At 46.2% G+C, this 27,580-nt stretch overlaps 1 protein-coding gene and 1 pseudogene across 2 annotated transcripts; both read left to right on the top strand.

Moving 5' to 3' along the window:
• On the top strand, positions 1–27,295 carry ENTPD8 (ectonucleoside triphosphate diphosphohydrolase 8). Of its 2 annotated transcripts, none has more exons than XM_061603768.1 (10): positions 1–134; positions 12,903–13,030; positions 13,284–13,401; positions 14,493–14,643; positions 17,340–17,499; positions 18,522–18,752; positions 19,542–19,808; positions 20,764–20,874; positions 22,698–22,835; positions 23,985–27,295. In XM_061603768.1, the coding sequence occupies exons 2-10, from the start codon at positions 12,905–12,907 to the stop codon at positions 24,165–24,167; spliced, it is 1,485 nt and encodes a 494-aa protein (XP_061459752.1). In that variant the 5' UTR covers positions 1–134; positions 12,903–12,904; the 3' UTR covers positions 24,168–27,295. The 2 variants fall into 2 exon arrangements, with proteins under 2 accessions (XP_061459752.1, XP_061459753.1); XM_061603769.1 differs by lacking the exon at positions 1–134 and adding an exon at positions 1,301–1,372.
• Positions 16,947–17,065, top strand: LOC133374068 (5S ribosomal RNA; annotated as a pseudogene).
• Positions 27,296–27,580: the final 285 nt, after the last annotated feature.

Genomic DNA, 27,580 nt, shown 5'->3' with positions numbered 1-27,580 from the left:
TCGACCTTTGTACAGCTGCACATCAACGGGAGCTGGCTTTGTTTGGTGGTGACGGGCTCTGCCAGCTCGCGCTTGCTGTGTTTTCTCCTGCTGAACTCAGGGTCATCCGGCTTGCCCTCTTCTGCCCCCTGGAGGTAAGTGGAGAACTCCCCTACCCCACCCTATGCACATGCACCTTGGGGAACGAAGGCAGATTTCGGGAATGTGGAGAGAGACAGAGAGGGTTCCCACCCCTCTGTCATAATGCTAGAAGTGGGAGTCCCGTCTGATGAAACAGGCAGACAGGAGACTCAGGATAGTTACGCACACACAAAAAGGCCCTGAGTGCTCGGGTCGTGCTTGCGGGCTTCCCGTTAGGGCTGGCCGCTCTGAGAACAGGATGCTGGATTAGATGGGCCGCCGGCTTGATCCAGCAGGGCATTTATGTTCTGCGGAAGGTTAACGTCTGGAACTTGCTGGCACAAAAAGCTTGTTTGCACTCTACGGAACTCGGCGACATGCTGTCTCTGCACATGTGCAAGTGTTTACGTGGAAGAATGCTCCTTTGTCGGCTTATACGGTTTGGTTGTTCCTGAATACGGGTGCGCAGGCTGTACGCTGGTTGAACTTTACATGTGAATGACTGAGTGCACAGCTCAACCATCGGTGCGCACAGATGATACACTCATTGCACAGAATGAGTGGACACCCCAAACTGCGGGGAGGGCCGCTTGGCCATGTGAGCTGAAAAGAAGGTTGGGTTAGGGTTAGGGGGTCTATCCACGACTACTGGTCACAATGGTGAAATGGAACTTAGGTTCAGAGGCAGCGTACCTCTGTTAACACAGAGTGCCAATTGCTAGGGAATAATAATGAGGGGGGTGTTTATTTATTTATTATTGTATTTATATACTGCCCCATAGCTGAAGCTCTCTGGGCGGTTTACAATAACTAAAAACATTGAAAACAAATATACAAATTTAAAAACACATGTTTTAAAAACAATTTAAAACACAATGTAAAACAATTTTAAACTTTTTGCTTTTCTGCCCTGCTTGTTGGCCTCCCTGAGCCACCAGGTTGGTCACTGTGGGGAGCAGGATGCTGGATGAGATATATCTTTGATCCTGTGGGGCTCAACAGCTACTAGCCATGACCGTTAGTGGAGCCTCTACCTTTTGGGGCAGTCTACCTCCAAATGCCAATTGCTCAGGAGCAACAGAGGGATAGAGCCTTCATACCCTGCCTGTGGGCTCCTTGCACGCATATGGCTGGCCACAGTGGGAGATGGCTAGAAGCCATGTTTTCAGTTTAGTGGGCCCAAGCCTGTGGAACTCCCTCCTGACTGAGATCAGACAGGTATCCTCTTTGTTGTACTTCAAGGCATTTTAAGGTAATGTTTGGTTTTATTATGATTTTAGTGTCCTATTATTTCATGTATAGCTCGTTTTTATGTACACTACTTAGAAATGCAAATGATCATAGAATAGTAGAGTTCGAAGGGGCCTGTAAGGCCATCAAGTCCAACCCTCTGCTCATTGCAGGAATCCAATGCACAGATATGTAATGCACTAGGGGCTTTGCCCCTGTGTGCTTCGCACACCAACTCTCTGCCACCCCCACCCCCTGTCAAACCCCCTTGCAATACCCCCCTGGTGTCTCCAGCCGTTGGCACTCATTGGTTGCCATGGGCCCACTTGTACTCCTTGGCTGCGTGCCTCGCCTGTTCCTCTGCCACCACTGCCTTGCTCTGCTACCCCATGCCACTGCTCCCCTGAACAAACAGCACTGCCACGCAGCACACCTAAGCAGCTTACCAGACTTCAGCCCAAGCCGCCGCCATCCCATCTAGGCCATTTACCAGGCTGCCGCCCAAGGCAGTGGCAGCCAAGCGAGTAGCGTGCTGGTGGGGGGGTAGAACTGTTCACACTGGTTTGCAGCGCCACCTGTGTGTGGCTGTGCAAACTGCAGCATGAACTTTTACATTTCTTACATTTGTAATATACATGTATTTATATATGTTTATATATATTAAACAGGATGCTGGACTAGATGGGCTTTTGGCCTGATCCAGCAAACTCATCTTCTGTTCCTATTCATAGAAGGGGGTACTATTTTGTCCCTGATGTGCTTTGTGCAATGCAAAACCCAGGGCATAGATGGTTTCTCTGGGCTCCACCAGATAACGGTTGCGTTTCCTGTTGTAAACTTTCCAAAACGATGGTGCACCCAAGCATGAAGCTGCTATAATTATCATTATCGTTATCTGATTTCTATACTGCGTACATGATACCATAATGGCTTCTAAGCAGTTTGTGTGTGTGTGTGTGTGTGTGTGTGTGTGTGTGAGAGAGAGAGAGAGAGAGAGAGAGAGAGAGAGAGAGAATGGCTCCACCCACTTTGGGCTCTGGCCCCACCCACCAGCAGCTCCAGCCCCACCCACCATCAGAATGACCCCCTCCTTCCCCCTGGAGGGGAGACCTTATCAGAAAAAAAAGATTCCCTTCCCCTGTCATTGTGACTAAAAACTAAGCTACAAATCACAAATTCTCCAGCTGAAAGCTTGACAGGTGGGCTTAGGCAAAGGATCATCACTCAGTCTCCTGTCTGCAATGCAAGGAAGATAATAATGGGAGACCTAAAGCGCAGCTCAATGTCACCCTTATGAGTCAGTGTGGTGTAGTGGTTAATGTGTTGGACTACAACCTGGGAGACCAGGGTTCGAATCCCCACACAGCCACAAAGCTCACTGGGTGACCTTGGGCCAGTCACTGCCTCTCAGCCTCAGAGGAATTAGTAATACTACTAATTATACTACTAATTACAAAAGGGATAGCCAAATAAATCATACTTGAAATAGACCCGCTGAAATCAATGGACTTAAGCATGACTAAGATTGGATATTATCTAACATGATAATGATGATAATAAAGTGATATACAAACACATCATATTCAGAGCAATCATGTAGTGGCAAATCCAGAAGTGCAGGGTCCCTTCATGATAGTCACAGCTACTCCCCCTCAGCCACACCCGCTTCTAAGATTATAGAACAATCTGGCCAAGCCTGAATACTGATTTAGAAGACTCTTCTCAGTGGCTAACACACTCCCCTTTTGTGCTGATTGACTCGTAGGACGCTGGAGACTTAGGGACCCAGCCCCCCAAAATGTAAGGGGTCTAAGACACTCCCCCCAAGAGCCTGGATGACTGTACCACTGATTCAGAGCAGACCTGCTGAAATCACTGGCCTTGACTATGACTAACATTGAATATTAAACAACAATAGCAACAACAATCTAGCAGCAGCAGCAGCCAGAACCACAACCTCAACCATTATATAGGAGCTCTAACGTCCTAGGGTGTTCTCGCCTATTCCTTTCTCTAAATAAAATAACAGGCAATGCCAGCAGAATTGCCCATTTTACTGCCAGGCTCCACTTTTGGAGAGCTGACCCACCAGTTGAAGACTAATAATTGAGCAACTGGGGGGTTGCTATAATATTGAGGCTGCACTCCTATACACACTTAGCTGGGAGTGAACTGTGTTTCAGTGGGGCTTCTTCAGGATGCCAGGAACTGTAGCTCTGTGAGAGGTAAACTACAGTTCCCAGGATTCTTTAGGAGGAAAATGTGCTTTAAATATATGGTGTGTAAATATAAGGTGTGTACATAAGCTAAGATTATACTGGATATGTCCCAGACCTTAAAGGCTTTTCTTGATTGACATCAAAGCAAGGAACACCTTGATCTGTGTGGGATGTGTGTGTGTGTATGTATGTAAGTAATGGTCAGGGCTGCTTTTAGGTAAATGGATGATCTGTCTCAGAACAAGAAGGTTGGACTTGATATTCCATTTTGATCTTGAATGATTATTTATTTATTTATTTAGTATCCTGCCCTTCCTCCCAGCAGGAGCCCAGGGTGGCAAAGATCCTGAATGATCCAGGTCCTATATCCTATACCTACTTTCCTGGGAGTGAGACCCATTGAACTCAGGGATGTACTTATGAGCAGACATGTATAAGATTTTATAGTTAAAATCCTTTGCATGTATACCCAGAAGTAAATTTCATTGCTTCTAGTGAGGGCTACTCCCTATTCAATAAGTTTAGAATTTCAGCCTTAGGGTTTTCTTTTAAACATTGCCTGCCAAGGTCAACATTTGAAAAATTAAATGGGGGGGTATCACATATTTTCTAGCTCTATGTGTCTGCCACTGAACTGATCTAGCTTCCTGGAGTTTTCCAAGTACCTTTGTTCCACGTGAAATGACACGAAAGCCTAAAGAATGAAAGCTTTCGAAAGCGAGACTTGATCATTATCGCACGATCCATCTTCATTAAAAAGGGGGAAAAATAGTGCCAGACCTCAGCTGACAAAATGACTGAGCTCCTCAGGCTCTTAAAGTGCTTTTTCAAATTTCCTGCTTCCGCCAGAGAAAGTCAGTCTATAAACTTGTTCAAACAACAATGTTCTCTGGTTCTTAAAGATGTTGGAGCCACCATGATTGGGGGGGGGGGAGATGCCACACACCGTATCCTGAAGGGTAGGAATATGAAAGAACTACAAATTAATTGATTAATAGTGATGGGGAGAAATTTGATTCCATTCGCACGTAAAGACGAATCTACGTGGCATTTTCTGAAACAATATGCAAAACCGAAACACAGCCATCCTTTGAAATTTGCACTTCTCTGAATTTTGCCAAGCAGCTCACCAGCCAAGTCAAGTGTACAAAAATGCATATGCTAGGGTTAAAGTGTGCATATAAATGCATATATTAGTGAAACCAACACACAATGAGGACTTTGTGATTGCAAACTGATGTGGAAATCGGGAGAGCTGAATTTAAATCAGAAATAGAGAGAAAGCAAAACTGACAGATTTGCCCATCCCTATTGATTAATTGTGTATTTATTTATATTTATTTTTTTACATGTAGATCATGGCAGCGTACACACCATACATTTAAAGCACATTATTTCCCCCAAACAGTCCTGGGAACTGTAGTTTATCCCTCACTGCCTTACCATTCTGAGCACCCTTAAGGACTACAGTTCTCAGGATTCTTTGGGGGAAATAATGTGCTTTAAATGTATGGGGTGTGTGCAGCCCAATATTAAAGGTGGTTTATGATGTAAGGCTTCTCCAGATTACCTATTTAGTCAGCAATTCATCCTGATTTCCTTGCACAAAGGTTATGTGGGGGTTCGACTATGACCAGTCTTGACTGAGCATTCATTCAGATTTGTTTGCAGGGAGGCTATACGACAAATGAACATTTGTCCTACATGCATCCTGATCTGCTTGTGGGGCATCTACATATATTTCCATTATAGTCGTTTGCCTCTCACTTTCCAAAACACACAAAAAAGTCAATTTCTTAAACTAAAAAGCGGCTTTGTTGCGCCAGGGCCACAGAGCATTTCAGTCAGTGGAGACTGGAGGCTCCAACGACAGGGAGGCAGTGAATCTGCTCTGGATACATACAGTACATAGAAATTGAATGCTTGCATAACCAACATGATTTCTCACTCTCATTTGTATTTGAACATGCCACCTACACAAAGGAGTATTGTGAGGACTTTGCCAAAGAGCAATGTACACTATCAAGACAGTCTAATCTTAGACTAAGCCTCTACAAATGCATTTTGCCCTTTATCAAGTCTTCTGCGGTGGAGAATATGAATAGTTATTCACTGTATATTACTTAGCTCTTTTTAGCTCTATATGAGAAATTTGAATTAACCTGAGAGGCTGATTTAAAACATCTATCGACCAGTTCTAGACCAACAGACTGAATAGGATACATACTTGCATATTACACCGTATCGGTCATATTCATGACAATCAAGATCTAAAAGGAGCTAAGTATATATACATTTGTATCGATGATATTTTATTGTGGTTGTTTTAGATTATGCTCAGTTTTGTTATTTATTAGATTTACGTTAAAATTAGGTTAATCATTCCAGTAACTCAAGCTAATATACCACTTAGCCCAATGTTGTAATTCACCATTTCAAACCAAGCAGGCAAAACCAGGTGATTGGATGCCATCATGACGCCAAGTGATTGACAGGTGGGCAACCCCGCCCACATGCCATCATGACGCCAAGTGATTGACAGGTGGGCAACCCCGCCCACATGCCAAACTTGGCCCACGGAGGATGAAAGAATAAAAAATCCAGCCCACCAACCAAAACCAGTTCCCCATCCATGTGTAAAACGGACCCAAATGATCTGACTCAGTATGAGGCAGCTTTCTGTCTTCCTGCCACGTTTTGTGATGGGGAGGTGTGGCTGGTATGAAATCCCACGGATGCCCTTCCCCTCCTCCTGTCCACGGCTGGCTCTTTGGAATGTGCTGATGCTCTTTGAGAAGGATTTATTCTTTGGCAGAAGCCCAGGGGCCTTGTTGAACATGAGGGTGGATCCCTTGGCTTATCTGGATCCGGTTTTCGTGTGTATGTTACAGGCAAGGGATATCTCTAAGGTCAGTTATATATAGCTTCTTTATAAGAGAATGTTAAAGAAACTATACCGGCCACCGCCAATTAGGTGAAAGGCAGGGCACGTAGGTACACAGGAAGCTGTGATCTGCTGAGTCAGACTAGTGGTCAGTATTCTCTATGCAGGGGATGGGGAACCTCTGGCCTCTGGGGCAATCGTGGCCCTTCAGGGGTCCCATTTGGCCCCCAAGGCCATTTTCCAAAACTATGCCCACCCACCCACCAGCTGACATCATTTGTGATGTCAGCAGACGGCTGGGAGGACAGGTTTAATCCTGTCTTGGCTGAGTGATCCTGTTCCCAGCGGGAAACAAGGTTGTGCAGCCACAAGAGCAAGATTTGATCCTCACTCATCAGCTGAGCAGGGATTAAAGTCCTTTGCAAAAGCACCCTTTGAAGCTGCTCTCACACATGAGCTGCTTCAAAGAAGCTTTGGCAAAGGCTTTAAGAGAGCTCCAACACATGTGCTTGCTCAAACTGGGAGAGCGGGAGCTGTCTCAAAGCCTTCTCCAAGTCTCCCCGTGCTACTCTGAAGTCTCCACAATTGGGGAGTTCAGTCTTCAAAAGCGTTTTCCAAGTCTCCCGCGCTTCCCTTTTAAATCTCTGCAATCGAAGACTTAAAGGAGGAGGGAGAAGACTTGGAAAATGCTTTTACATGTCTCCCCCTTCCCTCTTTAACTCACCCAGGCCATACCCCCTTTCCCCAGGCCACACCCCTCCCTGGCTCTGCTTTGCACCCCGAGTGCATCTGCCTGGCTGCAATGTGTCTTTAAACTCTGATAATGACGCTCGGTTGCCTGGGTGGAGAGGGTTGTGCATAGAAACTAGTCTGCTGCACGAAAGTGGAAATGTGCATTCGTTGCTCCTCCCATTTTTGCCTGTGGCCCCATTAACCACAGGCGTGCGGCCCCCAAAAGGCTGCTCAGCAGAGAATGTGGCCCCCAGGCTGAAAAATTAGCAGGAGAGCATGGATCATATTTTGTGCCTCGCTTTTGCAAAGCTGCACTTCCTGATTTCTGATCGAATCCCTGTTGGGGAACCAGACTGAGCCGGTTTCTCTCTCTCTCTCCACTTGGCAACTCTAGTTGTGTGCCGTCCTTGCTGTGTGCCGTCCTGGCATTGTTGCAGACAGATTTACTTCTTGACCCTCACACTTCCCTCCTCTAGTAGGCCCAGTAGACAACATCCTTGACTTTAGGGCAAGGGTAGGCAACTTTAGAAACATTGGAAGTTGTCTTATATTAAGCCTAACCAGGGTTGTAGTGGTTCAGGGCAGAGCTTGGAAAAGTTACTTTTTTTGAACTACAACTCCCATCAGCCCCAGCCAGCATGGCCACTGGATTGGGCTGATGGGAGTTGTAGTTCAAAAAAGTAACTTTTCCAAGCTCTGGTTCAGGGTGGTCTCAGGGGGTCTTAGACCCCTTACTTTTTGGGGGAGCAGGGTCCCAAGGTCTCCAGTGTCCTATGAGCCAATCAGCATGAACGGGGAATGTGTGAGCCACTGAGAAGAGCCTTTTAACATGCTTCCTTGTCCTTTCCTGCTGATTGGAGCCAACTGGAGTGAAAGGAAGTGAGTCAGCCACTGAGAGGCCTCTTCTCAGTAGCTAATACACTCCCCTTTCATGTTGATTGCCTCCTAGGGGCATCTGTTGTTGTGGGAGAAGTTGCATGTGGGAAGAACGTGTTAGAATGTATGAGGTTCAACTCCAACTTGGTGGGTTGAGGCTGCATGGGTTAAAGGGTAGCTAGAGAGCTAGACTTCTTGCTGGTTGAGGCTATACCTATCCCTTTGGTCCTGCCATCTCTCCCCTTCCTGCTAGACTGATAAGCACCAGGATGTTTGATCCCAGTTCCTTCCCGCCTTCCTCTGTGTTCTCTTTCTCTTGAGAGAGGAGCAGACATCTTTGTCTCTCCTCTCAACCAGGATGAGGGCGAGTACTGGGACCAGTGCTCGTTGCTCCAGCATAGCTAGCTAGCTAGATATAGGACTCTTTCCTATCAAGCATGTACTTCCAGAATAAAGTAGTTGTTTCTTATTTTAAAGCTTAAAGTCTCTGTCTGACTAATTTGCAGGGAAGGTAGAATCTTTAGCAAAGATTCAAACACACACACACTAAGCTCACTCCATACTCTCCGTTCCGCAGCGCTACACAACTCTGCTACACATCTCAATAGAGAAATTCCAACAGAACGGAGGCGTGCGACCATACCGGACAGCAAGCCGATGAGCAAGGAGGCGCAGCTGTGAGGGGACCTGGCATGGCTATCATGAAGGAACCCTGCACCTCTGAATTTGTCACTACACTACTGAGCCTGACCTGTTGGTCCCATTACCTCCGTACTGTCTACACTGACTGGCAGCTGCTCTCCAGAGTTTCAGGTCGGGAGCCTCTCCCAGCTCTACCTGCAGAGGACTGGCATTGGGACCTTCTGCATGGGTAGATGCTCTGCCACCAGGCTGCGGCTCTTTTCCCTTTTAGCCTGAGGGCAGCATCCCCTTCCGGGCAACCTTCCTGGGGCCACATGCCAGGGCTGAGCGGGGCCAAGGGGGCAAAAGTGTGTACATTTGACCTTTGTATGGTGGGCTGATTGCTTTGTACCCCTCTCCTCTCTATTCGCCGTCTGGGAAGCAGGAGGCATTATCGGAGCTGAAGGACACATTCTAGCCTCTCACGGAGGGTGCGAAGAAAGGCCAGGGAGGGCTGTAGCCTGGGGAGAGTTCCGAAGGCCAGAAAGGGAGCCCCGGAGGGCCACCTTTGGCCTCCGGGACTGAGGGTCCGCACCCTTGCTTCAGGAATCCAGAAGAAATCTGAGAAAGGGGGTGAAGTCATCATCCCAAAGCAGGGATTGGTATATCTTGCTGATACCGCCTCGCCCTTCTGCCCCACTGTTGATCTTCCCACAGCATACAACATACTTCAAACTCCTTCCCCGCTGAGCCGCGTCAGCAAAGGGCTGCCAAGATCAACACGTTAATCCTCCTTTTCAAAGCCAGTGAGGCATCCCGCATGTCCACAAGGGTTGAATCGCTGCCAGCAGCTCAGGGAAGCAATGACGAAGGCCCTGGCTCCAGGCAGGATTCTCCCCATTTCTGATAGCTCCCCCCCCCGAGAATTAACATTAGAATCGCTACTTAGCTCTTAATACCAGCCCACAAGGAAAGTTTACTTTTAGGATGTGAATGAATACGAATGACTCCTTAGAGTGCCTCTGCATGAATTGCTGTTCTGAGTGGGATTCTCCTGAGGGGAGGTCTGTGCAAAGAATCTTACAGAGAAGCAATGGGCACCCTCTTCTTGAGTGCAATGCTTCTGATTTTAAAGAGGGGAGGTCCATGCAAAGAATCACGCAGAGAAGCAACAGGCCCCACTTCCTGAGAGTGATACTCCTGATTTTAAGGAGGGGAGATCCATGCAGAGAACTGTGCAGAGAAGCAACAGGCACCTTCTTCTGAGTGCGATGCTCCTGATTTTAAGGAGGGGAGGTCCATGCAAAGAATCGTGCAGAGAAGCAATGGGCAGCCTGTTCACAGGGAGGGCAATTCAGATGAGATTCTGCATCAGGAGCAGATGGATAATCCAATTGTGTGTGGAGAATAAGACCATCAATGGCTACTAGCCACTCTGGCTATGTTCTGCTGTCACTGTCGGAGGCAGTGTGCATCTGAATACCAGTTGCTGGGAAACACCAATGGGGAGTGCCTACTTGTGGGCTTCCCATTGGGGCATCGGGTTGGCCACTGTGAGAACAGGATGCTGGACTAGATGGGCCACTGGCCTGATCCTGCAGGCTCTTCACATGTTCTTAGGACTGGCTTCTGTGTAAACATGCCTAGGGGAATGCACTATTAAATGCTGAGTTGGATGGTCACTCGATCAAATGGCACTCCCACCATGAGGGCATTAAGTTACCTTTAAAATGCAGTTATATGCCCTTAGACAACTCGCTCCATTCTCAGTCACAGCGACCATCCAGTGAGAACTGAGCACTTTGTAGGTTCTTGCCAAATCATCTGCAGCGCCAACAGGGTTTGTTTTTTTAAAAAAAGTCCCGTTTCATCTGATAACGTACAGTGTGGGCCTGGGAGATTTCTGTTACGTTTGGAAGTCTTCAGTGATCCATGTAGTTGATTCTGGCACAACATCAAGTGGCAGTGAGGCACATCGGCCAGAGGTTCACATGCCCCAGGCTTTTCAACGGCATCAAATTTCAGGTGGTTTTCATGCTGGAAATTGGGAAATCTTTGTCTGGAATAATAATAATATAATAAATTTTATTTCTGTGTCGCCTATCTGTCCGAGTTAACAGACACTCTAGGCGACGTACAAGCAATATAAAAACACAAAAAAATAGCAGACAACCAAGTTCTCTAGATGTTTCATCACCCCCATGCCCCAGATCCTGTGGCTGGATTATAACAGGCAAGGTTCTCCATAAAATTCCTTCCGTTACCCATGTTCCAACTGTGCGTGCTGTTGGGTATCTAAACCAAATCGGTGCCGCACACCAGAGCGTGGAAAAGTTACTTTTTTGAACTACATCTCCCATCAGCCCAATCCAGTGGCCATGCTGGCTGGGGCTGATGGGAGTTGTAGTTCAAAAAAGTAACTTTTCCAAACTCTGCTGCACATACACACACAGAGCGGGGAGGTATCAGTAGTCTTGGGTGAACCTCAAGATTTGCAAAAGTACAAATAATATTTAGGGGAAAAAACCCTCTAAAGCTGATGTTGGGAATGTCAGGACTGGGGGTTGCCTGTTTGGGCCTCTCCACCAGGCCCTTGACATTCTCCCCAGGCCACACCCCCTTTCATCAGGCCATACCCCTTCTTCCCAGGCCACACCCATCAACAGCCCTGCTATGCACCCTGCGCAAGTGTTTTAACATGGCTGGAAGTTACGCTTTTGCTGTGATAATGCTCTTGCTTGTCTCGGTGGAGGATGGAGAGATGTGGCCGTAGGTGTAGAAATGACAAAGGTAAGAGTCACATCCATTGCTCTGCCCACTGTTGCTCCCAGCGTCATCATGGGGATATGGCCCTTGGAAGGTTCCCCAGGAGCGAATGCAGCCCTCAGGCTGAAAAAGTCCTAAGGGGGGGGAGAAATCCAATGAGGACTGATCGTGCTTGAACGCTGACCAACCAATGCCCGGCTAGGAATGGAATGCAGTGGCAGGAATCCTGAGCAAGGAGCACTTCCTGCCTCAACATTTTGTTGCTGCTGCTGACAAGAGTGCTAGATTAGTCTTTGGTCCAGGTTTTGGTTTGTTTATGCCCTGCCCGTTCAAAATAATCCACACGACAGAAAGATAACAAAAACGTTTTTGTTAAAAAATGCCGTATCGTCATGGCAAGCTATAAACCAGAAGGTAAAACATCTATAAAATAGCTCCAGCAGCAGCGAATCAAATCATGCCATTGTTTTGTAAAAGTCCAGGCAAATAAATAGAGCTATGGGCATTTCTAGGAAGGTATTCCACAGAGGTGCCCATAGTTGGAGCATCACCACCACTATCTGAAGTTAAGGATATGCAGAGGCTGTCCATTAGTATTTACAGAGTGTTTTTTTTTTTTAAAAAAAAAGTCTGTTCTTATGTGATGCACCATTTTGTATTGTTATCAATATCTCTTGCAAGTCACCTTGGAAATGTTTCACATTCCCCACCATACATTTAATGCACATTTAAAGCTTCCCCAAAAGAATCCTGGGAACTGTATTTTGTTACGGGTGCTGAGAATTGTAGCACTGTGAGGCATAAGCTACAGTTCCCAGGATTCTTTGCAGGAAGCCACGTGCTTTTAATGTGCATGAAATATGGACATGTCCTTTGTAAGAAGACTCAGAAATATTTTAATAAATGTGTTTCATGTTACCAACTACTCAATGTGTTTACTATATGAGGCTTATCAACGCATCCACATTGAAATGGGAAATAAATCCACAGAAGTTCCTAGCCTAAAAAATTGTTCTGCTGCCGCATTTGCCCATATACACGTCTCAAACAATCCTTAGTCCGATTGTTTGGCAAAAAGGCTCCCGGAGTGGCTTACAAGATAAGATAGTCTCTGTCCTCAGGCTTACAGTCTAAAAGACATAACACACAAAGAAAGATTGATGGGGAAGGAGGAGGGGGGAGAAAAGCAAGCTCAGGGACCAGTTCACTTGCCCAGATACAACTGGGGCAGACTGCCTCGAAAGGTGGTGATGGATTGTCCTTTGTTGGAGGTATTTAGAGGCTGGTGGGTCATCCATCAAGGATGCTATTACAAGATGGTTCTAAAATTCCTGCACTGACCAGGGGGGTTGGACTACATGACCTCTAAGGTTACTTCAAACTTTAACGATTCTATGATCTTAATGGATGGATATGGGATCTGCAAGGAAATCCTTTTGTTTTTATGTTCTTAGCTATGGGCAACAAATTGAAGAATTGGTACATCCCAGCAGCCCTTCTGCTTCTGGGCACATTTTCCCTCACAGCCCTGATCCTCAGCTTGGTGGGAATCCACAGTGTCTCACAACCTCCTGGGAACAAGGTGAGTGTGCAGCCGCAACTAATACCATACCTTTATTTGAATCAACTAGCATGTGCCTTCAGAAAGTACCCTAGAACCATCTAAAGTCACCCTGAGTAACTGATAAATGTCAAGGAAAGACCAAGCTAATTCTGAAGCTATTCCTGATCTGATGCACAAAGCAGCTGAGGTCTTGCAAAGAGCTTTGATTTGAATTAGCAGCTCAGGTTTTGTAAAGTGTATTTTAACCAGATCTGTTGTTTCTTCCCTCTAGTATGGGCTGGTGTTCGACGCGGGCTCATCCCACACCTCTCTGTTTGTCTACCAGTGGCCAATGGATAAAGAGAACAACACAGGGGTGGTCAGCCAAACCTTCTCCTGTCATGTTAATGGTCAGCTTTTCCTAGTTATGCTACGGGGAGGATAGATTGAGATCTAGAATATTGCCTATCTGGGCCTGGATAGGCAAAGGGTGAGCCTTTCCTAGGAAGGAAGAGAAATTTGATTCAGTTCGCCTTTAATAATAACAACAACAACAACAACAACAACAACAACAACAACAACAACAACAACAATAATAATAATAATAATAATAATAATAATAATTTAATTTATGTGTCGCCTATCTGGCCGATGGCCACTCTAGGTGACGTACAATTCAAATGCAATAATACATCACGATAAAATACACATAAAATACAAAATGACAGTGAAATAGTAACAGATCAGAGTAATAGGCAATTAGTCCTAAAAATTAACCCTCCCCGGAAGTCCCAAAGGCCTGTCTGAAGAGCCAGGTCTTCAAGGCTTTGCGGAATACGTTCAGGGAAGGGGCATGCCGAAGATCGTATGGGAGGGAGTTCCAGAGAGTGGGGGCCGCCACTGAAAATGCCCTCTCCCTAGTCCCCACCAACCTAGCTGATTTAGTTGGTGGGACTGAGAGAAGGTCCTGAGTGGCTGATCTTGTTGGTCGGCATAATTGATGGCGCTGGAGGCGCTCCATCAGGTAAACTGGGCCGAAACCGTGTAGGGATTTAAAGGTTAATACCAACACCTTGAATTGAGCCCAGATCTAATCTGCCTAATTTGTTCTTTCCAAAACAATGTACAAACTGAAACACATCCATTCTTCAAAATCCACACTTCTCCAAATTTTGCAAGGCAGTTCTCCAGCCGAGTCATGTGTACAACAATGCACAAGCTAGGGTAAGGTAGGCATGAAAATGCAAATTTTCCTGAAAATAACATTAAAAAATACAATGCATTAGGGAAAATTGATTTGCAAAAACGTATACCTTAAGCAAAATGGCATAAAACAGGTGCATATCTGGAGAAATTTTGCACTAAAACACTGATGGATTCTCATGAGGACTGATGTGGGCATGTGCAGCATGGAACTTAAAACTGGAAAAATAAGAAAGAGACAAACCAAAATGGATATATTTGGGCACCCTTACCCTTGACTATCCTGTTTGTGTTTCAGGGCCCGGGATATCAAGTTACGCCAGCAACCCGCCGCAAGCAGGTGCTTCCCTCAAGAAATGCCTGGATGCAGCCATGATGGTGATCCCCCCAGAGAGGCAGAAGGAGGCACCGGCTTATCTGGGGGCCACAGCCGGCATGAGGCTCCTCAGGTACGAAGGTCAGGAGTTGGGGCCTGCAGAGTGAAGTGCAACCAGTAACACCAGCAAAATAGGTGTTAACTTTTTTAAAAAGGAATCTCAGCTTAGGAATCTCATCTTGAGTTGTTTTTACAAAGGTGTGTCTAGTCCTTACCATTTTTTAGAAAAGAAATCTCAATGTAAAAAATTCATTTTCATTCCCCCCCGCCCCAAGGAGTATGTTTCTAGCCCTTAAGGATGCCAAAATAGGTTTTAAAGAGCATGGGCAACACTCAGGTAAAACTGAAGAGGAGTTCTAGGGGTACAAGAGCTGAGTATACAGGGTTTGTATACCATGCTAGTCCTATTCACAGTAGACCCATTGACATTGATGGACCTATGTTAGTCATGTCCATTAACTTTCAGTGCTGAAATTGATGGGCCTATGTTAGGCATGTCCATTGACTTCAGAGTTGAAACTGATGGACCTATGTTAGTTATGTTCATTAAAGTCAGTACTGAAATTGATATGTTAGTCATGTCCGTTAAATAAATAAATAATAAATAAAATTTTATTTAATTAGTCGCCCATCTGTCCGCCTAAGCGGACACTCCGGGCGACGTACACAGTATAAAAACAGTATAAAAACATATACATACAGCAAATTACAATATTAACAGCAATTCATCTAACCATCCTTCAGTAATACAATATCAAAACCTAACCCACCCCAGAAATCCCATAGGCCTGCCTGAACAGCCAGGTCTTTAAAGCTTGGCGAAAAGCCATCAGGGAGGAGGCGTGACAAAGGTCAAAAGGAAGCAGGTTCCAGAGGGTGGGGGCCACGATCGAAAAGGCCCTCTCTCTGGTCCGCACCAGTCTAGCTGTTTTCACCAGCGGGACCGAGAGAAGATCCTGTGAGGCTGATCTTGTTTGGCGGCATATTTGATGATACTGGAGGCGTTCCTTCAGATAGACTGGGCCGGAACCGTATAGGGTTTTAAAGGTTAGTACCAACACCTTGAATTGGGCCCGGAACACAACTGGCAGCCAGTGTAACTCCCTCAGCACTGGGGTAATATGGTCCCGGCGACAGCTCTGCTTTATTAAGCGCGCCGCCGCATTCTGTACCAGTTGTAATTTCCGGACCGCCTTCAGGGGTAACCCCACGTAGAGCGCATTACAATAGTCTAATCGAGAGGAGACCAGGGCATGTATCACTCGTGGGAGCAGATGTAAAGGAAGGTAGGGACGCAGCCTTTGTACCAGATGAAGTTGGTACCAAGCTGCCCGGCTCACTGCAGAAACTTGAGCCTCCATAGACGGCTGGGAGTCCAAAATGACCCCTAGGCTGCGGACCTGGTCTTTCAGGGGTAATTTCACCCCATTAAGTACCAGGTCAAAATTTCCCAGCCTATGTTAATGTTAATGTCAGTGCTGAAATTGATGGGCCTATGTTAGTCATGCCCCTTAACTTCAGTGTTGAAATTGATGGACCTATAATCATGTCTGTTCATTGTTGAAATTGATGGACATCTGAGCAGGATTAGCATTGAATACCACCCTCTGACTCTATGGGTTGTGTCCAACATTTAGTTCTACTCAGAGTAGACCCACTGAAAAGAATGGATATGACTAACTTAGGTCTATCAATTTCAATGAGTTTATTCTGAGCAGAATTAACACTGGTTTACAACCCTTAATTTTTTGTTTGTTTCATACACTGCTCAGTAGTATTTGCAATACACAGCTGTGTTTTGATCTAGTTTTTAGGAAACTTTATTGAATATTGTTGATTGCATTTTTGAATTGTTTTTATGTGAACTGCTTAGAGATTTTTACTATATTAAGCAGTATGATTTTTCAAACATCTAGGGTTGTATCCAGGGCTGGTTCTACTCAGAATAGACCCACCGAAATTAACAGACCTCAGTTAATCATGTTTTTCCATTTCAGTGGGTCTACTCTGAGTAGGACCAGCCCTGGATATAATTCCAACTATATATTTTGGAAAGTTGTCTCTTCACTATGCATTTGGATATCTCTGAAGATATCGTAACCTGAAACCAAGGCACAGGTTTTCGTCCGCATTTGGATATATTTGGACACTATTCTGAATCAAAATTTAGTATTATTACCAAGGCCGAACCTTTCGGAACCACATGGATTTTTTTGGTTTCTTAAAATTCCTGAGCAACGCTGGGTACAACACTACTAGTAAATAAATTAATTTAATTTAATGCTTCTTGGATGAAGGATTTTTTAAACTGTAACTGTTTTTTAGAATGGTTTTAACTGTACTTTTAGAATTAGGTTTTAGAATGGGTTTTATTATTGTTACGGCCATACTACCCTGAACACACCCGATCTCGTCCAGTCTCAGAAGCTAAGCAGGGTCAGGCCTGGTTAGTACTTGGATGGGAGACCGCCTGGGAATACCGAGTGCCGTAGGCTTAGAGGAAGGCAATGGTAAACCACCTCTGAATACCTCTTACCATGAAAACCCTACGAATATATCCAAAAAAGATTCATAGGGTCACCATAAGTCGTAATTGACTTGAAGCCATATAACAACAACATGATTATTGTTATTATTATGTATTTCCTGCCCCGGGCTCCTTTGGAAGGAAGGGCAGGATAAAAATTCAATAAATAATAATAATACAAGATCCCAAATTGCCTTCATGCCTCCATGTTCACAATACTTTCTTGGTAAATTATCCTACAGAATGGAGAATGAATCTGTGTCAGCACAAATTCTGGAAGAAGTCTCCAAGACAATCAAGCAATATCCTGTGAGTTTCCAAGGTGCTCGGATCATTTCTGGAGAGGATGAAGGCACTTACGGCTGGATCACTATCAACTATCTGTTGGACTCCTTCACCAAGGTGGGTCTGATGCTATCAGACTGTCAACAGGTTTAGGATACACATATGAACAGGTATGGACAACCTAAAGGTTGTTTCAGTTGCAATGGTGCCTGGCAGCTCCACGTCAGAGGGAACAAGTTTCAGAACCTTAGACAGCTCCTTGAAAGTTCAGACTAAAGCCCGGAGCAGCTTCCACTGCCCCACTGACATGGAGCCAGCAGTGGTGCCCTCCAGAGATTGCTGGACTACAACTCCCATCATCCCTGACCATAGACCATACTGGCTGCTGAGGCTGATGGGAATCCAACAACATCAAGATGTACACTGGCCTGAGCTCCCTCGAGCTAGGGTCTGTTACAGCTGTAATTAATCATCATCATCCTGTTTTGCTGGTAGATGTTTGAGAGATCATGCTCTACCCTTAGCCAGTTCCCTTTCACTCTCTCTGCCTTCCATGGATGCCATTATTTATGTATTGCTTCTGGCCCTACCCATTTCTGTAAGGAGCCAATGGCAGCTGAGGGGTGGGGCTGTCTGCATATTTTCAAGATGGCAGACACCAACCAGCCATTGAAAGGAGAGCTTCCAGCTCATGATGGGCCATTCTAAGAATATTAGCCCTGTTGAATCGGATCAAAGGTCTACCCTTAGGTATGTGGTCCTCCAGATGCTGTTGGACCCTAAATCCCATCAGTCCCAGACTTTCGTGCTGAGGGTTTGTGGGATACAATCAATAAACAGAGTGCTTTCCTCTTGCATGGTCTTTCAAAGTTTGTCTTCATTACCAGCCAACAAACCATAGTTAATAAACCATAGTTAAGGTGCCGGGCTGGGCCCCCATGTAACGTTAAACCATGGTTCCTTAAACTTTGGGTTACTAAACCATGGTTTTGTAAGAACAAGGCCACAGAGAGTTAAGAAACACCACTGACCAACATAAAGGCAAACACTGGGAGTTAGCAGATCTCAAAATGATGTCCCTCTCTGCCCTCAACGGCTTCTTTGGAGTCCGGGGCTAACGTGTTGTGACTTCTCCACAGTATTCAGCTAAAGACAGAGACTGGATCCACCCCCCAACAGCCAATATCTTGGGAGCTTTGGATCTCGGAGGAGCGTCCACTCAAATTAGCTTTGTTCCAGCTGGCCACATCGCCAACCCAGATGAAGCTGCTCAGTTCCGACTCTATGGCTTTGATTACACCATCTATACCCACAGCTACCTGTGCTTTGGCCAGAACCAAGCCCTGCAGCGCCTGATCCAGATTATTGTCGTAAGTCACTCTGTTGTCATTCAGAAGCTAAACCCCAGGCAGGAACTATGGGGCAAGGGGGGTTAACGGAAAAGGATGGGAATGTTATTTGGGCTGTGCTAGAATTGTAGAGTTGGAAGGCACTTTAGAGGTCATCTAGTCCACCCCTCTGCTCCAGTGGAGGATGTGACTGCCTCACCCCAACAAGGATGTTGTAGAGCTGGAAAAGGTTCAGAAATGGGCAGCCAAAATGATCAAGGGGATGAAGCGACTCCCCTATGAGGAAAGGATGCAGCATTGCAAGGAAAAGGTGACATGACAGAAGAGTATAAAATGATGCATGGCATGGATAAAAATGGACAGAGAAACGTTTTTCTCCCTCTCTCATAACACTAGAACACATGGACATCCGATGAAGCAGATTGTTGGAAGTTTCAGGCCAGACAAAAGGAAGTCCTTCACACAGTGCATAGCTAAACTATGGAAATTGCTCCTACAAGATGTAGGATGTCACCACCACATTGGATGGAGGATAAAGCCATGAGGATAAAGCCAGTGGCTACTAGTCCTGCTAGCTATGTTCTGTCTCCACTGTCGGAGCCTCTAAATGCCAGTTGCTGGGAATCTCAAGTTGGGAGAGTTGATGTTGTACTCGGGTCCTTCTTGTCCATTGAGGCATCTGATTGGCCACTGTGAGGACAGGATGCTGGACTGGATGGGCCAATGGCCTCATCCAGCAGCCGGGCCCTTCCTATGATCTTACAAAGGTACAACTGAGCTATTGTTTCCCTCTGTGATTATTGTCTCTAGAATTCAAGCACGTCAGGCGAAGTTGATCACCCTTGCTATCCAGCTGGTTACAAGGATGAGATATTGACAGCATCGCTCTACAGCAGTCCGTGTGCCGAGCAATCAGACCCACCTCCAGCCTTGAAGAATGTGACTCTGATGGGCACAGGCAATGCAAGCCTTTGCCGGGAGACCTTCAAGCAGATCTTCAATTTCTCAAACCGCAGCCATAATGAATCCTGTGGCTTCAATGGGGTCTACCAGCCTAATGTCAACGGAAAATTTCTGGTATGGGACTTTGCTAATTGGTACTGAAATGCCAGGGAACATGGATGTATGTGTGTGTGCGGGGGGATGTTGTGCCCCGTTGGTTTGCACAGAGACTTCAGAATGGGTAAAAATATGGAAAGTAGCTCTGTTGGTCTATTACGGGAGGATCTAAAAAGACACAGAGTCCTACTTAGAGCAGACCTGTTGAACTGATGGATGTTACTTAGGGTTATTAATTTCAATGGGTCTACTCTGAGTCAAACTTCATTGGGTACAACTCACAGTATGGTAATTAGAGGGGGCAAATCTGTCAGTTTTGGTTTCTCATTTTTCCAAACTTAAGTTCATTTCAACGTCAGTTTGTGGGTGCTTTTTTTTTTTTTTTTTAAATCCACCTGAAAATTCACCTGCATTTTAGTATACATTTCTCCTAATACACACACCTTTGCAAAGCCGTTTCCCTAACATAATGCATTTTTGTATTTTATTTGTTTTTACTTATATATGCATTTTTGTACACATCACTTGGCTGGAACACTGCACTGCAAAATTTGGAGAAAGTTTGCAAATGTCAAAGGATGGCCATTTTGCAGTTTGTTTATTGGTTTTGGAAAGTGAAAATTAGGTAGACTGACCTTTAAATGCAAACTGAATCAAATTTCTCCCCCAGGAATGCACCTTTACCAGTGAGAGCTGCAACAAAATGTTGCAGTATATTCTTCACCTCCTGTTCAGGGTTCCCTCCAGTTAGCCAGCTGTGCCTTCTTTCTATTCCCACCCAGGCTTTTTGGTTTTCTTTCTCCACATTCTTTGGCTAATGAGCACACTCAATTCTCTGTTGTCGCTGGTTTCTTATCGATTTTTTCTTTTTTTTAGATAACAAATTTTTAACCAGGCAAGAAAAATTAAAAAAAGCAAGAGGGGAGAGGAAAAAACCCATGCATTTATTTCTCCACATCTTTTAATGTTTCAGGCTTTTTCTGCCTATTACTACACCTTCCACTTCCTGAATTTGACTGAAACCCAGCCACTGGCCACCGTCGAAAAGGATACTCAGGCATTCTGTGCCAGGACATGGGACGATGTAGGTATCCCATCGTCTCAAAGCAGTACTTCTCAAAGCAGCGAGAAGTCCCAGGGGTGCAGCACCCTTTTATGCAGGCTTAGCTTCCTTTGTAAGCATCTTAAGTTGAGCACCCCGCTTTGGAATGCCCAAACTCCCTGCTCCCCTAGGACAGAGATGCCAGGGGAACCTTTTTCAGCCCGAGGGCCACATGCCCTTTTGAGCAAGCTTCCAGGGGCCGCGTGCCAGGGATGGGTGAGGACAGAGGAAAAAATGGGCATGGTCAGAGAGACCAAGGTGGGTGGAGCATCACATGTGAATTTTCCCTTTGTACAATAGGCCAGTTTCTACACACACACCTGCACCTCTCTGTCCTCTATCCAGACAAAGCAAGAGGCGTGATCAGAGTTCGAGGACACTTTCCCCCCAGGCAAAAACACTCAAGGAGGATGTGAAACAGGGCCAGTGAGGGGTGCGGTCTGAGGAGAGGGGGTGTGGCTGGAGAGGGGGCATGGCCTCAAGAGAGTCTGGAGGGCCAGACGGAAAGACCTGGAGGGCCAAATGCAGCCTCTGTGCCTCAGGCTCCCCACCACTGATGTAGGCAAACAGCTGACAAATCTGAGATCCTTCCAAAGCCCACAACTCTGTGCCTGTTCTCAGTCTGCCTCAAAACTGTAGCCTTTCTGTTTAAACACGCAAGGAGGAGGTGTAGCAAGATCATCACTTTTAACTTGGGCCGCACTGTGATATGATTGGCACCCGCCAAAATCCTCTCTCCTACGCAACCATGAAAAACAAGCTGTAGCCCGTGATCGCTTATCCCAGGTGAGGCCTGGTGCTGCCACCAGGGGCTGGCCAGTTGGCATTGACCCACAACAGGGCCTTCTCAGTGCCCCCCCATGTGGACTGTCTTCCCTGGCAAAGGGCATCTGTCTCCCTCATTATTGACTTTTGGAAGGAATGTAAAAGCATTCCTGTTTACCCAGGAACCCTGTTCCTGGCAACCCTGAAATCACTGGCTGAGTGAATGTGATTTTGTAAAAAGTGTTTATAATTATATTGTTTTAACGATGTGTTTGCTGCCTTGGGCTCCTTTGGGAGGAAAGGGGGGGAGCTAAATTGAATAAAGCATCATCATCTCAGGAATAGCCAATGTGATGATGCCCTGCAAATGTCACTGGACTACAGTTCCCATCATTCTTGACCATTGGCTATGTTGGCTTGGCCTGATGGGAGTTGTAGTCCAAAATATCTGCAGGTCACCCTGTTGGCTCCCCCGGATTATGGCACAGCACATTTGTTAAATCTTTAAAAGTACCATGAGACCCTTTGTTGCTTTTGCTGAAACACAGCTACCCCTCTGGAAATTCTTATAATTCTGAAAGGGCACATTACCGGACCCTTTGATCATCTTAATCCAGTGATGGGGAATCTGTGGCCCTGTAGATGCTGCTGGTTGGCCAGTGCCCACTCCCATCAGCCCCAGCCAGCATGGCTAATGGTCAGGGACAATGAGTCCATTAACATTTGGAGGGAACCAGATTTTCCCATCTTTGCCCTAAAAGGATCTAAACTAGCTGAGCCGGTAATGGCCTCTGCCTGAGATCCTGGCCAGAGCAGGGAATCTTGCGAAGATACAACAGGCAAGTCACCTGCTGGTGACAAGGGACAGCAGTCTTCTCTACTCTGGTGCCCTTCAGACGTTTTTGACTACAGCTCCCATTGGTGCCCCAGCCAGCATGGCCAAATGGTCGGGGGTGAAGGGAACTGTACTCTAACAACATCGGGAGGGCCTCAGCTGCTCTCGAAATGCTGCGTCTGACTCCCTCCATGCCTTTCCCCAGCTGAAATCCAGTTACCCCAAGGAGAAGGAGAACTACCTGAAAAACTACTGCGCCAATGCCAACTACATCCTCACCCTCCTCTTGGACGGTTACGGCTTCCGAAACGACACCTGGAACAATATTGCCTTCCGGATGCAGGTGAGGGCAGAGGTGGAGTTCAAGCGTACCCTTGGCTAGGGCCAAAGACCTGGAGGAGAGATTTTCAGAGGGGGGTAGGGGTGTTTGTGCAGCTGTCGGGTACTGAGCCAGACCATTGGTCCTTTGGCTCAGGGATTGGGGAAGGACCTTTATCAGTCGAGGGCTGTAGTCCCTCGAGGCAAATTATCAGGAGCCACACATCAGCAGTGGGTGAGTCCAAGGTCCAAAATTGACAGGCCACCCTTTCTCTATCACCCTCTCTGTCATCCCATTTTCACTGTTTCTGCAACCCCTTCTCTGTCTCTTAACTGCTAGCCCATCTCTCTCGCACACACACTTTTGCACCCTCTCTCTTTCCGGCACCCCTTCCCTCTCCAGAGGTCTGACTGAATCACTTCCAGGGGGCTTTCCTCTCTTCGCAAGGTTCCACCTGCTTCAGCTCTGCCCCCAGTTCCCCTTCCCTCCTTTCTTTTCTCTCTCTGAGCTCCCTGCAGCATGAAACTGGGCAATGGGTGGATTCCCTACACATGCACCCCATTATGCACTGTACTGGCTATGGCTCCCAGGGGTCTCCAGCAGGTCGCTCCTGTTGCCACCTACCTGATCACTGAACTGGCGATGCCAGGGGTTGAACGTGGTACTTTCGTCCAGTGCTCCAGAGATGTGCTAGGATTCCACCCAATATGCATTTGGTTCCGAGTTTCCCATTATTTCGCTTATTCGTTATCATTGCAGATTGGATTTTTATGTAGTGATTTTCCGCGGTTATTTTCAGAAACGGATGTTTCGCATCTAAAATATTGATATTAATATCGATATTTTTATCAATATCTCCTTCCATTTTCTTTCAATGTATCAATATTTTCTTGGAAACATGGGAAGAGTCAGACCATTGGCCCATCTAGCTCAGTATCGCCAACACTGGCTGGCAGCAGCTTTCCGGGGTTTCAGGCAGGGGTCTGTCTCCCAGGCCTGCCGGGAGATGCCAGGGACTGAACCTTCTGCATGCAAAGCGGATGCTCTACTACTGAGCTATTATGGCCATTCCCACCTTCGAGTTGGCTCCCAGTAAGCCTGCTAGCGCTAAGGTGCATTCATTGCCCTCCTTCATGGCACTGTGCTCTCTCTCCCTCCCTCTCCTTCCTGCAGGCTGCCAACACAGACATCGGGTGGACGCTGGGCTACATGCTCAACCTCACCAACCTGATCCCCTCGGAGGCCCCCCGGTCGCTGAGAGGACACGAGGAGGGGGTGTGGGCAGCAAGCGTCTTCTTCATTGCCGCTGCTCTGGCGCTCAGCCTCATCCTGCTGGCCGTGCATTTCCTGCGGTGAGAGAGAGGGAAGGGCGCCATTTTGGACCGTCTGCCCGCCCTTCCGACACAGCAAGGATTTTGGGGCATCCGTGCGGGCAAAAGTGTGGCTCTCAGCTCACCAGCCCCTCCGCGGATTCCCAGGCAAATAAATATCAGAGGGATTGTCACTGGCGGAAGCTACCAAGCCGGACCAAATGCCCCAGCCAACCCCTCGCTGGGACTCAACAGGACCAACACTGGCTACTTGTCCAACAGTCATTGATCATGCATTTAATTTTGGAAAGTACATGCAGAAGATAATTTAATTGCAACCTCGTTTTATTTAACTTTTTGGTAGTGCATGAACCAGAAAGTCCCTAGTTCGAATCATACTCCCGCCAGGAACCGTTGCCAAAGGCAAGCCACTCTCTCAGCTGCCCATCTGCAAAAGGGGGGGGGACAATAATACTGCCCTACCTTACAGGGCTGTTCTTAAGAGTCACTGGGGATAACGGATGAAGTGCACTGACCCTCCCCCCACAAAAGTGCTCTGTCGAGATCATTATTATTAACTAATTAAAATTAATGGTAATGGGAACATAGGAAGCTGCCTTAAACAGAGACAGACCGTTGGTCCATCTAGCTCAGTATTGTCTACACGGACTGGCAGCAGCTCTCCAGGGTTTCAAGCAAGGGATCTCTCCCAGTCCCACCTGGAGGTGCCGGGGACTGAATTTGAGAGTGTCTGCATGGAAGGCAGATGCTGGACCACTGAGCTAATATTAATATTGTTTCTTAACTGCGGTTTTCTTGGGAGGACTGAGGGCTTCTGCCTTCACCCACTGCTGTTCATAATACTGATGTGTTGTTCAGACGACTTTTCCTTTTGGCTTTTGCAATGACATGGCTGTGATTGCATCGTACATCCACGGTTTACCATGCCAATTGGTGGTGCCCGTGCAAGCAGCATGCACGTTCAGAGCGCAAAGGCTAAAAACTGCTCATCAGGCCTAAAAAGCTGGTGTTGGCAGCAAGGAGAGAGAGAAATGTTTTAAAGCAGAACATAAGTTCTCAGCTCCGGACAAGGAATTGCAGGGTGTTGGGGATTTGGTATGTATAGTAGCTACTGTGGGAGGAGGAATTTTAATGCAATACAAATACTGTAAATACTTGGGATAATTGATTCTATAGGGCTGTTCATCCTCTTCCATTTTGATACTCCAGACCTGGTTTTGGTACTCCATTTTCACACAGAGAGATTTTCGTGTGTGAAATAGCCTCTCCTAACCCCATCAGAAGGGATGTGCTCGATTTCTGCCCAATTTGGATTTGATACCAATTTTTCCATTCATTCACTTATTCTCTATCGTTGTGGATTGGATTTTTATATAGCGATTTTCCGTGGCTATTTTTGAAAAGCAGAGGCTAGTGGACAAAGAATGGACTCGAATCGATACCAGCCTGTTAGGTCGACAGAAGGATTTCAAAGCTGCACTAGCCAACGGATTGTTGGTGCGTGTGGAATTGCGTGTCCGGCTCTTTACAGGTGAACAGCAAGACGTTCAAGAAATCCAAGCACAGACAGAAAACTTGTATAAGAGTCCTTTACTTTTGGACATTAAAGTAGCGAAACAGCATACAAGGCTTTTCTCTTCCCCTCACGATTACAACACCTCCCTAGCAAGACTTTTTCCCCACAGAGCTTCTTTCGGTTTCTCTCCAGCCTTTTGTAGATAAGACTGGCCTCGCTGGGCACAGCTGCCTCCCAACGTCCTTGGTGCTCATCCTGGCTGGATTAACCCCATAACTACAGTTTTGCTCTTCTACTCATGTGAGGCACATACGCACATACACACATATCCAACAGCCCCCACCTGTGTCTCACATGTATATAATCAATACATACAGGTATTTACAACTTTACAACTTAACATACCTTTGCCTTTGTACAGTACAGTTTATGTTCACCTTGCACAATTTATTTATTTAAAGCTTTATTTATTCACTGAATTTAGGTTTTACACAAGTCACATATAATGTTTCTGCATCCATTTCATGTTCACTGTATGCACCTGGGCCGCTGACTATACCCACTGTGAATCTGTCCGGCAGCTTCCCTATGTTAGCCCTCTCGGAGCGCCTCAAGGGAACTGGAGCTTCGGCTCCCACTGTACCACCACTATCTGCACTTGTACCTGGCATTGCTTGTTCAGGTGATGTCAGATCATCAGCTTTTCTTTTCTTTGTTTTACGTTTGCCCCATATTAATTCATTTAGAGCATCTTTCAATGGTATTTGAGTCTCTTCTGTTTTCACCCCTTGCGTTGGTGCATTGTCTGACTCATTTAGAACAACAGACTGGTTTTGGTCCCACGGCTTGACTGAGATCTTTATGCTCCTACTCAGCACAACTTGCTGTGTCTTAGGAACCCAAACCCTGTAAAAAGCATGTTGGAAACCCAGCACAAATGCTTCCTGTGCTCTGGGAGCCAGTTTCCCATGCCTTTTTCCCTTTGGAATATGTACCCAGCACCTAGCCCCGAACCGCTCAATGTGTTGCACCCTCGGCTTTCTTCCCGTGAGTTTCTCATAGGGTGACATCCCAATGAGACTGTGTAACACCCTGTTGTGTATGTATGTTGCATACAAGATGCACTTTCCTCAAAATGAGCCTGCTAGGCTGGAATCTCCCAACATGGCTCTCATCGATTCCTGAAGGGCTCTATTTTTTCTCTCTGCAACCCCGTTAGAAAACGGAGAAAATGGAGCTGTGAAGTTTTGTTCTATTCTTTGCTTTCCAGGAATTCATGCAATGTTTTGCCTGTGAATTCCCCCCCCTGATCTGAGCGTATACGTTTCACTGTAATGCCATGCTGTGTTTCGATGCTCCTGATAAACAGACGTAGCTTCTGTTCTGCCTCATCTTTTCTTTTCAGTAAATAAACATGACAGTACCTCGTAAAGTCATCAACCACGACCATGAAGTATTTAGCACCCCCTCGTGAACTTTGTATTGGCCCTGACAGATCAACATGAATCAGTTAGTAGGGAGCGGTTGTGGAGCATTCCGCCTCTTTATTGATGGGTGCAACCGTAGCCTTCGCTTTACAACAGGCATCACAATCCATCAGTTGCCCACACTCTGTCAGTTTCATGTTTTCGCTATGTGTAGGGGTTTTCTTAATTGTCTCATAGTTTGCATGTCCTAACCTTCTGTGCCAATCATGCACACAGCCGTTATGTGTCTGTCTCTCTGCAATCAACGCAGCACACCCTGCATGATTGCTCTGTATGATGAACTGTGAATCTGTTAGGCACCCTTGCATGCAGACCTCACCCTTTCTTTGCACAATACATTTCTCTTTATCAAAGATTACAGTATAACCAATATCAACTAACTTCTTCACAGATAGAATATTACTAGCTAATTGGGGTACATACAAAACGTTTGTC

Source organism: Rhineura floridana, chromosome 20 (genome assembly GCF_030035675.1).
Source record: "Rhineura floridana isolate rRhiFlo1 chromosome 20, rRhiFlo1.hap2, whole genome shotgun sequence".
Taxonomy (NCBI): domain Eukaryota; kingdom Metazoa; phylum Chordata; class Lepidosauria; order Squamata; family Rhineuridae; genus Rhineura; species Rhineura floridana.
Note: the sequence above shows the minus strand (reverse complement) of the source record. Positions and strands in the feature narration are given on the sequence as shown.

Coding starts and splice junctions, on each gene's coding strand:
- ENTPD8 (XM_061603768.1), top strand. CDS start 12,905: ATGGGCAACAAATTGAAGAATTGGTACATCCCAGCAGCCCTTCTGCTT. Junction 17,500..18,521: donor TGTTGGACTCCTTCACCAAG/GTGGGTCTGATG, acceptor ACTTCTCCACAG/TATTCAGCTAAAGACAGAGA. Junction 20,875..22,697: donor GTGCCAGGACATGGGACGAT/GTAGGTATCCCA, acceptor GCCTTTCCCCAG/CTGAAATCCAGTTACCCCAA.